General features: G+C 52.2%; 1 protein-coding gene across 1 annotated transcript; it reads right to left on the reverse strand.

Moving 5' to 3' along the window:
- Positions 1-274: 274 nt before the first annotated feature.
- Positions 275-11,960, reverse strand: MCM2 (minichromosome maintenance complex component 2). The gene is made up of 16 exons (XM_075714600.1): positions 11,955-11,960; positions 11,221-11,408; positions 10,462-10,637; positions 9,542-9,805; positions 8,297-8,516; positions 7,780-7,987; positions 6,918-7,052; positions 6,520-6,711; positions 5,294-5,387; positions 4,516-4,766; positions 4,137-4,263; positions 3,817-3,929; positions 3,438-3,680; positions 2,460-2,642; positions 1,306-1,461; positions 275-400 (listed from the first exon to the last, which is right to left on the reverse strand). Exons 1-16 carry the CDS (start codon positions 11,958-11,960, stop codon positions 290-292), a joined length of 2,667 nt encoding a protein of 888 aa, XP_075570715.1. The 3' UTR covers positions 275-289.
- Positions 11,961-12,434: the final 474 nt, after the last annotated feature.

A 12,434-nucleotide genomic window follows, 5' to 3' on the forward strand; every position in this document is an offset into this window, starting at 1 on the left:
CAAACATGCCATCTATGTGGCCAGCAATTCTCTCCCCGTTGTGCTTAGCTACAAGGCAAAACAGTGAACCAAGTTGCTAAACAGACTTGGCTGGGCATTTAACTACTTAATTCTGTTCTATTTACAAGGTCTTCAGCAGCTCAGCACTCCCTTAATCCATAAGGCACAAAGCAAGCAAGAGAATGTGCAGTTTAGTCCCTCTGGATCATGATCTCTGTAGCATTCCTGGGAGGGCTGCAAGACTGAGGTCTCATCTCATAGGAGCACATGGCAAACTCTGCTGCCAGCCTCAGAACTGCTGGACAATCAGCTTCCGCTTCACATCCCGGCTGAACCTGTTCATCTTGAACACTTCACTGTCGTAGAAGGCAGAGAGGTTGTGGATGTTAATCTGCCGAGCCTGGGAGGAAGAGGAGGGAGGGGAGAGGTCAATGTTTATTTTAAAAAAAGGTAAGAACCATGTGGTTTTCCATAGCAGAGGACACATAAAATTTGACAGTCAGCAATCTCTGCTCTGCTCAGCAGCAATCAGAACTGCAGTAGCAGGGGAGACTGCAGGTCAGGAGGAAAGAGCACTGGCAGAGCTGAGCTGAGCAAAGAGAGGATGCTGTCTCAGCATCTACCTGCTCTCAACTTGTCCTTTTACTTCCACTAGAGCTAGAACTAACTCCTATCCAAAAGCCCCCGACACCTCACCCAGTGGGAGAGAGTTTTGCAGGAGACCTCTGACTGGGGGTGGTCACACCAGCAGCACCAAGCCGTGGCTCTGGAAGTAGTTACTCTGCACATTTGATGCAAGGAGCAGAAAAGCAGCAACCCAGGAATCATACACTGCTTTAGTGCCAAGCAAGGTCAATACTCGGTACTGAAAGGCAGAGTCAGGAGCACAGCCCCTGGACCAGGATGAGGACGCATTAAGGAGGAGGAGGGTGAGCCCCAGGAGGGGTTGGGAAACTTCATATAAACAGAGATTTTTCTGCTCATTGCTTCTTGAAATGCAGGTGCCAGGGAACTCGTGTTCTCATTCACCGGCAAAGCACCAGCCATACTGCAGGATTTACCACTCCAACCCCAAAGCTTTATGGGGGTGCCTGAGAACTGAGGGGGAAGAATTTGGCACTCCCAGAGAAGAGAGGAGCAGACACAGATGAGACAACCCTGATTCTGGGTTAAATTAACACAACTTTTTTCTGGTACCATAACTCAGGAAGGAAAGTTACAACTCTAAGAATCTCTCTGGTTCTGAGGCTGCAGAGAGAAAGCAGGAACCAACCCCAGAGAAGGCTTGTTACAGTAAGGCCATACCTTATCCACCAGGTCCTTCTCTGGGACTTCTATGGTATCTTGCTGGGCCCCATAGCGATTTCTCTGGTACATCACCTGCTCTGCAACCAGCTGCTTCAGGATGAACAGCAGCAGCTCGTTGTTGTCTCGCTTGAATGAAAGGTAGCGGGAGAACGTCTGGGAGGGAGGATGAGATGAGCCAAGAGGGTCAGGAACCAAGTGACGCACTGCAATCTCCTGTACCCAACACCAGCCAACCCCCTCCTCCCAGAGAGCAGAAGGGGAACCAAATGACAATGCTGTCACCTGCACCCTTAGTGTCTCTTAAGGAACTTTGGCCTTGCCAAGCTGCCACCCGCACATGCAGTTAAAACACAGGCCTGTGACAACCATGACACCCCTCTGCCAGCTGCTCTTACACCCATTAAAAATCTCTGGAGGGGCCCTGGAGCCTCTCGGGGGCTGGCAGCGCACTGCTGTGGAGCTGTGCTGCCCACGGGGGAAGCAGCCGTGGGAGGGCTGGCTCTGGGGAAGGCGTAAAGCAGCTTCCCTTAACCCAGGCTGCCCTGTGCCTCCCCAGCAGACGCTCATGCTTGGCTGGCTGTTTGCAGCCAAACAGAGAGGCCACGAGTCGTCCAGACTGAGGGCAGACACTCGGAGTGGATAAATGCCAGGCTGTGGCCAGCCAAGAGCTGTTCGGAGCCAGCCCCTGCCACTCGGAGAAAAGGGCAGATTGTGCACTAAACCACAGTGAGTGCTGCCCTGTGGTTAACTGTCCCCTGAGGAGCCCTAGAAAAAACTTGAAGAAACTAACTGCCTGCTTGGGCTTGATCACCTGGCAGGAGCAGCAGTGGGAGCCCAGTGACAAAACAGCAGGGAAGGCGTCAAAAAAGAAGAGAGACGTGGCAGTGCTTTCGATACAGAGGCTTGGGGCGCACTTCCTTCTCTGCCCCAACAAAAACATTGCCCCACCACAGACTAACAAAGGGCAGTCATGCAGCAGTGCTTTCAGACTCCCAGTACTCCATTTACACGGGCTTAGTGCCTGACTGCTGGACAGACCCCTGCAGAGCCTGGAAGAGCCTCCTCCCACAGCCAGGGCACTGCGAGGAGGCTGCAGTTGAACCCACGGGGTCTGGGGTGCAGCTACAGCCCTCGGCTCAGCCGGTGCCCACCTTGCGCATGCTCCGCATGACGCTGAACTTCTGCGTGTCGATGAAGCTCTCCAGCATCACCCGGATGGCCATGTTGACATCATCTTCCACCACATAGTCCCGCAGGTGCATGCGGGCGTGAGCCTCGGCCATCCGGATCATGGACTCGATGTGGCGCACTGTGATGGGGATGCTGCCGGTTGCCTGTGGGGGGAGAGGAGGAGGCAACTCCTTACTGAAGGGTAAAAGACATGGGGCAAGACAGGCGGCTTCTGGCCCAGGGCCTACTTCACACCGTAGGGAGCTGCTCCTGGACCTTTGAGGACTGTCTCAGGCTGGGGAGGCTCTGCCACCTGCTGGCACGTTCTGCACAGAGCGGTACAGGCTCAACATTTTAATTCAGCAGGGTGCGAGGGGACGCTGCGTGGTGTTCCTCTTTGCCATTGTTTAGTGCCTTTCCAGGAACAGCAATCCCGCTTCCTCCAGCAACTTTTAGGAGGAGTTTAAGAAACAAAAAATCAATTAAAAAAGAAAAGATACAGTTTTTCCAAGCTCCAAAAACATCCCTCTGACCTCAACAAATTCACCTTCCATTTGGAGAGGATGAAACAAGCCTGAGAGATCCCATGGACAAAAGAGAAGGGCATTTCTACACAGAACAGCTCCCTGTAACGTACCAGGAGCATACAGGTCTGAGTGAATGCAAACATCTCCTGTGGGCCTGCCAGACTGGGTGACAATAAGAGGACTTTGCCATGGCAGGCACTAGTACATGTGTCCAGCCCATCAGTCCACAGATAACCAACAGGCAAGACTTTGCATTTAGATGAGGAATCATCTGTTCAGCAGACATTGCAGGATCTGCCTGTCTCTCACAAAACAGTGGCACAGACTTTTGCGATGGGAATGGCAAGAATGCGTCAACATATGCTGGAGCAGTCTCAGGCTGATCTGCAGTCTAGATACATACTTCTTCCCCTCTTTCCTCAGTATTCTTACCATAGACTCTTTCCTGAGGTCACTGTACATCCGGGCCACCTTGTCCTGGTCCATCTGGTTGAGTTTGGGGTGGACCTTCTCTTTGGCATAGATGATGTATTTCCTCAGGATCTCCTGGGGAATGGGCTCAACCCCATATGTGTTGGGAAGAATGACCTCATCGGCGTCCCCATTCACTGCCTCTTTGCTACCTGGGTGGTGCTTGACATGGCTGCCAACAACGAACCGGGCAAGCATTTCATCCTACAAGACAGCAATGGAGTAACAGATGCTGAAGACACTCACTGGATAGCAAAACTCAGCAGGCAACTGCAGCTGAGCATCCCAACAGCAGCATCGCAAGCCCAGCACAAGCTCAGATTCATAGCACAGCTTGTACCTGCACTGGGTCCACTGTGTCTCTCACCACACACAGGATATCAAATCGAGAGATGATGGGCTCTGTCAGGTCTACATTCTCTGAGAAAGTCAACGATGGGTCATATCGCCCACCTGGATCGCAGAGACAAACATCAAAGTCAAACACAGGCTCCAAGGCTGAAGCTTTGAAGCAAGCACAGACCTCCTGCACAGGGAGACTTTACTGCTCGCTTGATCCGGAGAAACCAGGCAGAGGAAGGGGAAGCTGCACCACAGTTCTCATGACAGCAGGACTCATGCTGGAGGCCTGAGATGGTCTTGTGGTCTCTCAGCACTTACCTATGGGATTAGCAGCAGCAATGACAGTGCAGCGGGCTTGCAAGGATGTGACAATGCCTGCTTTGGAGATGGAAATGCTTTGCTGCTCCATGGCTTCGTGAATGCTGGTCCTATCTTGATCATTCATCTATGACAAAGCAAGAATGACTTGAACTGAATCTCTGTCTATACCCATCACCCAACATGCCAAGGGGAATCGGCTCCTGCTGCTCTGAAAAGGTAGCAAACTGCACTGTGGACCAGCAAGGGCCTAAGCAAACTGCAGGAACCTTGGTCAGCTGGGAGATGGCACCTTGAGTTACAGTGTCACCTCATCGCAGAGGTTATAGCCGGTCCCTCCACGGCTAATCCTTCCCACAGAGATGAAGCTGGGCCTCACCTTGTCAAATTCATCAATCAGGCAGACACCTCTGTCAGCCAGCACGAGGGCTCCTGCCTCCAAAGTCCACTCCTTGCTGACCGGGTGCTTCTGGACATAGGCTGTGAGGCCCACAGCAGAAGCACCCTGGCCAGTGGTGAAGATTGCTCTGCTAGACACCTTCTCTATGTATTTAAGAAACTGTGATTTCGCAGTACCAGGGTCTCCGCACAGAAGCACGTTGATGTCACCACGGACTTTGTGTTTGCCGCCTACAACAGTAATGGGAGAGACATGTTGGTAGCTGAGTGCATGGCTTGATAGCAACCCTGCCCTAACCACCACAAAGCTGAAGGGAAGGCAAACAGTAAGCAGGGAAACCACTTTACAGGGAAGCTAAGGGAAAAAGAAAGTCAGCTTTGGAGGCGGTCACATGTGTAAAACAGCATTTCTAACCTTGCTGAACACATCCTTCGAAGGAGATGATAACAAAGCAGGACCCCAAAAGGTCAAACCTCTGAAGGGGCATCAAACATGACCTCCTAAAGGAGGAGGGATAAAAACTTGCCCAGCTTTGCAGCAGGAGCTGTTTTCAGTCTTAGCGTTTCTACTGTCACACCAGTTTTCAGCATGATAAAAGCAGCCACTTCCATCACAGATATCCCTCAGTCTGTTACCTCATCTGTCACCAAGACACACAGACAACTCTAACCACTCTCACTGCAACAGCGCAGACAAACCCAGATCCATTTGCCTTCAGCTGAGTGAAGCAGCCCCAAGTGACACAAGTGACACTCACCTGGGTTTTTGGGCTCTCCACCGAAGAGAGCTAAAGCCAAGCCCCTCTTGATATCTTCATGCCCATAAATAGATGGGGCAATGCTGGCAAAAATCTGAAAGGAAAACCAGAGGAGTTGTCCAGGGAATACCATTTTCCAGTCTGGGCAGAATTTAGCATGAACATCAGCAAGGCGCTGTATCTGAGGATACCCTTAAGATCCTGCTGTCTCCAGAGTCTTTTATTATCCAAGATGAGGGGGCTTTTTCAAAGGTAACTACCCACCCAGAGTCCCCTAAAGGTACTTCACAAAAACAGTGCTGCTGGGGCATGGCAGATTGTGTAGTCTGGTGCTGGAAGCTGCTGCCACTGCCTCCACACTCCTGTTGTACACAAAGCACATCGCAGTGGCTGTTATCAGCTGTTGCAAAGCTGGAGACCTTGATTTGAGACCTTCTCACTGCACATGATAGTAGCTGAATGGGCTATGCTGCACATGAATTGTCATCATGATCAAATATTATGAACATCTGGCTTAGTCTCTCAAGGGTATTCTGATAATAGCCTGATGCTGGAGACTACTGATGTTAAAACAGTCCTGGCTCAACTGAAGCTGCTCCACCCACTGGGAACAGCCGTCAATATAAAAACAACATGATCAAGGCAACATAGTGAAGTCCCCCTATTACAGAGCTTAAACCTGACCCAAGTGAGGATGAACATGCACCAGTCCAGGAGCTTTCTTCTTTCAAGTACTGGATTCAGGTCTTAGCATACAGAGAGAAGCAAAGCTAAGATTTCTACCACAGCTTAAGCTAAGTAATAACATCCCCTTAAGGGGGTTGGACACATAAGCATTGGCCCCTCTGAACACTTCCCCCACTTTGCTTTCAAGATATGGGGAGGGAAAACAATGATCAGATACAAGCAGTGTCTGACTGTCTCTACCCCGTCTTCCAGCCCTGTTGTGTGTGGAAGGCCCAGAGAAGGAAGGGGAGAAACAGCAAATTTGACCCCCAAAAGTACAAGGAAAAGTTTCTTACTTACTTCCCTCCTATAACTCACTCTCATCAACAGCTATCTGAGAGCTACAGAAGACCAGAAGACCATTCAGAGGGAACAGGAATTTCTAGAAGCTTATTTAACCACTGTTTAGCCAGCTGGCACCTTTCATCACTTTCTGATCCAGCTGCCAGGCGATGGCAAGCTACCAACAGGAAAAGAAGGGATGTCTGAGTGAGACGCACCTTCTCCCCAATTTGCTCATCCTTGGACAGACCCACAATCACTTTCACATCTTCATCAGTCAGTTCTCCAATAGCCAGCTTGTTGTCCTTCTTGGCGATGTGGTTGGCCAGGATCACAGTCGCGAACACTGGGAACCCATTGGCAGTGTTCAAGGAGCCGTCATAGTTGTTGTGGTAGATCCCTGTTAGCTCCTGGGAACCAGGAGATGGTATGTCAGTGCCTGCACAGTACAAAACAGCCCCCTCTCCATTTTAAGATAGCAGTCTCAAAAGTAGCTGCCCAAATGCATCTGAGGACAATCCCTCCCCACATCCCCACAGATGTTCCCGTGGTGTCACTGTCAGAGTTTAAAAATGCTTGGTGCTCACCCCATACTTGAGTTCAACAACGTACTCACAATCTCATCCCCTGGCTTGCAGCTGTCAACCAGATCGGCGAGGAGAATGGCATCCTTGGAGCGGGGCAGCCTGCCAGCAGCTACCTTCCCAGGGCTCTCCTGGATTTTGATGCGCTGATAGTTCTGATAGACTGTCTGCAGCAACAGAATAGAAGTTACCCAGCAAGTCTGATGGGCATCAGCACAGCCGATACTTTTCAAAGACACCTCACCAGAGAAGATCCATTCAAACGTTTACTATCGTTTGGTTAGAAAACTATGGGCATGGGAGGATGGAGGTTGTGAGGAGCAGCTCCAGGGTGCGACAGACAACGAGGACAGGAAAGCACTTTGCCACATCTCACCACTGTCTTTCAGCCACCGCAGTGTTTGTCCACCCAAACACTGGACCAGTTCCTGGGAGGAGGATGCTCCTCTTGTGATGGTTAGAGATATCAAAGCAAAGAATGAAAGTCAGAAGCTCCACATCAATGACTTTGCTACCGTCCTTTAGTTTCCTTAGCTGGCAGATCAGGAAATACTGACCTAACTTGGGAAGGAGGAGAGCTAGATAGTCTGTATCTGCATTTCTACAATATGGATAGGTAACTGTGTACCACAGAGATGATTGTGGCGAAAGATTCAGCCCAGACACTTACAATGAGGCAGTAAATGACTTTTGGCTGCTAAACTGGGCATTCAGGTCAAAAGCTCAAATAGACAAGATCTATCTTCACAGACCCCTGGATATAGCAGTAAATGCCTCTCCCAGCACCAAGCCTCTTCACAGGGTGGGAGCCAAGGCAGGGCTGGGAGGAACAGGCAGCGCAGCAGCCTGGGCAAGATGAGCAGACAGCCCCATCCAGGCAAGCACATCTCTTACCTCTTCCATGTTGATTTCAAAGGGGCCAAGAGACTGACACTCTGGACAGGAACCGGGTTTCACCTCCTGGTTCTGGGACTGGAAAAAGGGTCCCAGGATGAAGCTGCACTTGCTGCAGTTGTATTTGACCATGCTGAGCTGAGGCAGGACCCCTGTGCAACTTGTCACCACTCCGCTGGTCCGGATCAACTGATTCAAGTGCAGTTGCCTGAGGAAAGACAGAGAGATGCTGGGTGCCTGCAGGGCACACAAGGCAGAACACCCTACAGAAATATTCTTGCTACAAGACACAAGTCCCAAAGGCATAGTAAGAAACTATCAGTAGGAGTTTTCTTGCAGGGTTTGTGTTTTACCTTTAGCGACACTGCAAGTTCATTCCTAATCTCACTTTTTTTCTGTAATAAGCTCAGTCGTCCTGTTGCACTTATCTAGAGCTTTAGCTTGCAGACTAGTTCTTCTGAGCATCCCAAAGCCTGCTGCAGGCCCCACAGCCACTGCCGGTAATTCTGCTGCTTACCTGAGCGACCGCAACTCTTCCACCAGAGGGAGGTGGGAGATACGGACATGGATCTCCTGAGCAATACGATCGTACTTGGGGTACATGGCCAACACCACTTCCTTGGCTGCTTCATCAAAGATCTTCAGCATTTCTGCTGGGGCCTCAGGCAGAAAGTAGGCAAGGACATGTTCTTGAGCTGCCAGATCCTCGTAGTTCACCACCAGACTCTCTCTGTTCTCTTAAGAAAAAGATAGGGTGAATTGTATTTTCAGCCTGCTCACTCCTCAAGGAGTCTGCAAAAGACAGCCAGAACAGGCAAGCCTGTATCCTACAGGCTGCAGTTTGCAGATGCCTGCACCTTCTCTGAAAAAGTGTTCAGAGGTCACCAATTTGAAAACAGGCGGAAAACTCTTTTTAATTTATTTCTCTGACAAATTCTTCATCAGTACCAAGCTTGTGATTGTTCCTCTCCAGTTCAGCACAGATACTTCCCAGGCTCAGTGTTTCCGAGACTCAAAAGCCTCAGCCCAACACAAAACTCTCCCACAGACCTCCAGGAAACAGAAGTTAATAGGAGAGACAACTGTGCTGAATGGCTGGCAAAAAACCTTCTGCGTCTTATGTTCCTGGGAAGGGCCAAGACAAATGCCTTTTATTTCCTAGCTGTACAACACTGACCCTGATCCACTACTCACGCTTCTGGAGCTTCTGCCTCAATGTAAAGAATAAATATGAACAACTGCATGAGCTGTTCCTAGATGTGACAATTTCTGCTTTTAAAGTTTATCAATGACAACCTTAAGGACTGTTTCTTCTGTCGGTGCCTAGTCAGAATACAAGGCTGCAACACTGACATGGTTTTCAAAGTCACAAGGTCTATTTGTGTCCCCTCGCTGGATAATCCAGTTTCCAGTGTGAGAAAGTAACTGGCACAGACAGCAAGCAATTGTTGTCTCTTTCAGATCGCAAGCTTGCAGACCACTGTCTGCTGCCCCACATATTCTTTTGCTAGCATTTCTATGATAGGAATATTAATGAGTAGCAGACACCAAGGGCCTGCTAATTAGTCAGCCAGAATCAAAGAAGATAGTAGACATGTTTCCACTATTCATTTATCTCCATCAGCGTCAGAGTTCCTTGAAGTGCTGACTCAGTGTCTGGGACAAACAAGGCAGGCAGAAAAAAATTCACCTATGGAATGGATCACTGCAAAGTACCGTGACCCACATAAAGACGAGAGAGCCTCTAATCACCCAGCCCTACCTTTGCACATGTCACTGATCCTCTCCTTGAAGACATTGTGCCCATGGTCATCCACATGGGTCTTCAAGAAGTTCTTGAAGCGGTGGTAGATCTCAAGCCGGGGAGCTGCCATGGAGACCCACTCCCTCACCGAATGCCCTTTCATGTCTTCCAGATTCTCAATGCTCTCAATCATGTCTTCATCTTCCTCTTCCATGCCGTCAGCAGCTCGTTCTGCCAGCCGCCTCTTCCGTGAAGGACGGTCTTCGTCTTCATCGTCACTATCTAAGGGTTGGGATGAAAAAATGCTAAAGAGCTGGGATTCCCATTCCCACTCTTTGGATTAGTCACAGTTGGATCACAAGGGCTGTGGAAGCATAGAGGTCAGAGCCTTCGATACAAACCAAGAGCCATCCCAGGCCCAGCCTATATTCAGTTCTAGCCTGGCTCCTACATTTTCCACAATGTATCCAAAGACTTTATGGGCATGAAGATTTGTATGCAACAGCACACAGTCATGTCCATTAATGCACTAAGGGAGGAAGGCCAAGGAACAGGCTTCCAAGTACATCAAAGGCCCTCCCATCCAGCCCACAAAAGTCTCTATAAGAACACCAACACCAACAAACTCAACAGCATATGCTCAGTAGAATCCCAAACTCTTGATACAGGCCCAGGATCCTGACTTTGTTTCAGCAGCGAACACACAACTGGAAGAACACACCAAATGAGCTCCTAGGAAGCCCAAATCAAAGGGATCATGAACTGAGGAGTCCAGCCAAACCCACAGCCAGAGATTTCACTAAGAGCCCAAATACGCTGGAGCTCCAGGGACCTCCCTGCTAATCTGAGGGCAAGAGTCCAGCTCCCCCACAAGGGCCGGGTTACAGTCAACCACACGGGGATCAGCAGCCAACTTGGTACAGCTCATCTCCACCTACCGTAAAGCAGCCCCCTCCTCATGCGGCCCATGCCCTGCTCCAGCTCGCGGTCTCGCTGCCTCATTACTCGCTCCGCGGCTTCCCGCTGGCTGGCGGTCAGCTCCTCCACATCTTCATCGTCCAAGGCCAGGCCCTCCGCTTCATAGACATCCAGCTCGGGGATGGGGCGGTAGTCCCTAGCACACACACACGGCATGGAATCAGGCAGGCTCCAGGAACTGTTTCTCCAGCCCTTCTCTGGCTACTGCTGGGTAGGTGTCAGGACAGTTATTCTGTGGCAAGACTGAGCGTGCTGAGCAGGAAGGCACTTCACAACCCAAGATGCCCTGCAGTACAAAGGGCTCCAGCACCATGGTTATGAATGCCAACATTCAAGCCTTTGTATTGTAAAGTTCACCAGCTTGCCAGCAGGCCTGGTAAAAAAAACGCTAACATTTATGCCTGCAGGAGTAAGGAGCTGTGCTGGATGCACATCACACATCCAGGGAGATCCTGGTTTACCCACACTGGATCACGATGGCACTTGGCTCCCAGCTTGCAATTTGCTCAGTTCTTCCAGGACTCAAACGACACCACGCCCTGAGCTTTCTCCACTGTCCAGAAGCTCTTCGGCCCCCTCACCCCAGCTACCAACACAGCAGAGGGACCCCACCACGGCTGAGAGCCCTCACCATGTCGCTGGCTGCACTGATGTCCCGTTAGCAAAACCCCGTCCCCAGACACGACACCCCCGAAGCTGGCTCCCACCGGCTTCCTTACCTTTCCATCCCTTCCCCAATGAGCTCTTCGCCTTCTTCCTCCTCTTCGGGGAGCCCCTCGGTCCCCAGGAGCCCTTCGGACTCATCCTCGAAGGGGGGCAGGTCCCGGCCGGGGCTGGAGGTGAAGGCATCGCCCCGGCGAGAGCTGCGCACGGGGCTGGTGGCCGCCGCCTGCGACTCGGAGGAGTCCTGCAAGGCCCGGAGGGAGAGGGTGAGGGCGGGGGGGCCGCGGCAGCCTCCTCCCCGGCACCGGGCCCTGGGGGGAGAGGGGAACCGGTGCTCCCAGGAGCCTCTGCAATGGGGGCGGAGGGCAGGCGGGGGCCATGGATCAGCGACAAGTCCTCTTTCCCGAAGGGGGAAAGATTAAAATAATTAGCCCTCCTTGCAAATGACAACGGAAATGCATGGGAGAGGGGGGGGAAATCCATCCTGCAAGCCCAGAGCAGCCAGATCGGAGGGGCAGGGCTCCGATCCCCCCCCGGCTGTCTTCTCCGGTGCACAGCACGTGGGAAACGTCCCGGCATTTCGGGTGTCCCCGGCGAGCGCACCCCCATTCACCCCCACGCCCGCCCGCCCCCCCCGAAATCCCCACTGGACCCCACGCGACCGTGACCGCAGTGCCAAGACACCCGCGGCGGGGAAGAACCGGGGTCTGCACCCCGCGGGGGCGGGGCGGGGCAGCGCCCCGACCCGACCCGACCCGACCCGACCCGGCCCGCTGCCCCGGCCGCTCACCGCCATCGCCGCCGCCTCTGCCTGCCCCGCCGGATTCCGCGCGGAAACGGACCCACGTGGTCAGCAAAAGCGCGCGAAAGCTCATGAATAATGGCTAGCCTCGGGGGCGGGCCCCGCCCCGCCGCGCGAATAGGGATGAAGCGGCGGGACCGGGGGTGCGGCCACCCCCGCGCGCGCCCGGTGGGCAGCGGCGGCGAGCTTTGGCAAATTTTGGCAAACATTTGGGCGTTTCCCTCCGGGCCCCAGGGCTCCCCTCCTGCCGGGAACCCGAGTCACGGGAGCGGTCCCGCTGCGAATTCCTGCGTCCGTGCTCTCACCTCCGCCTCTGCTGCAGCTCAAACCGGCTCTGGCTCGGCCAGGTCTGCCACTGAGAGAATCGCCTCTATTCAGGTTCGCAGTAAAACTGCAAGAGGTGGGAATGGGGTTCTGGTGTGTGAGTGTTTTTGGTGTGAGTCTGTGTGTGGTAACAGTAACGGGGAG

Source organism: Pelecanus crispus, chromosome 7 (assembly GCF_030463565.1).
Source record: "Pelecanus crispus isolate bPelCri1 chromosome 7, bPelCri1.pri, whole genome shotgun sequence".
Taxonomy (NCBI): Eukaryota; Metazoa; Chordata; class Aves; order Pelecaniformes; family Pelecanidae; genus Pelecanus; species Pelecanus crispus.

What these genes read in the sequence shown, in the direction of transcription:
- MCM2 (XM_075714600.1), bottom strand. An exon ending in GAGGAGGGGGCTGCTTTACG is followed by an intron (nt 9,806 to 10,461) that starts GTAGGTGGAGAT and finishes CCCAACCCTTAG; the next exon opens with ATAGTGACGATGAAGACGAA. An exon ending in GATCAGTGACATGTGCAAAG is followed by an intron (nt 8,517 to 9,541) that starts GTAGGGCTGGGT and finishes CTTTTTCTTAAG; the next exon opens with AGAACAGAGAGAGTCTGGTG.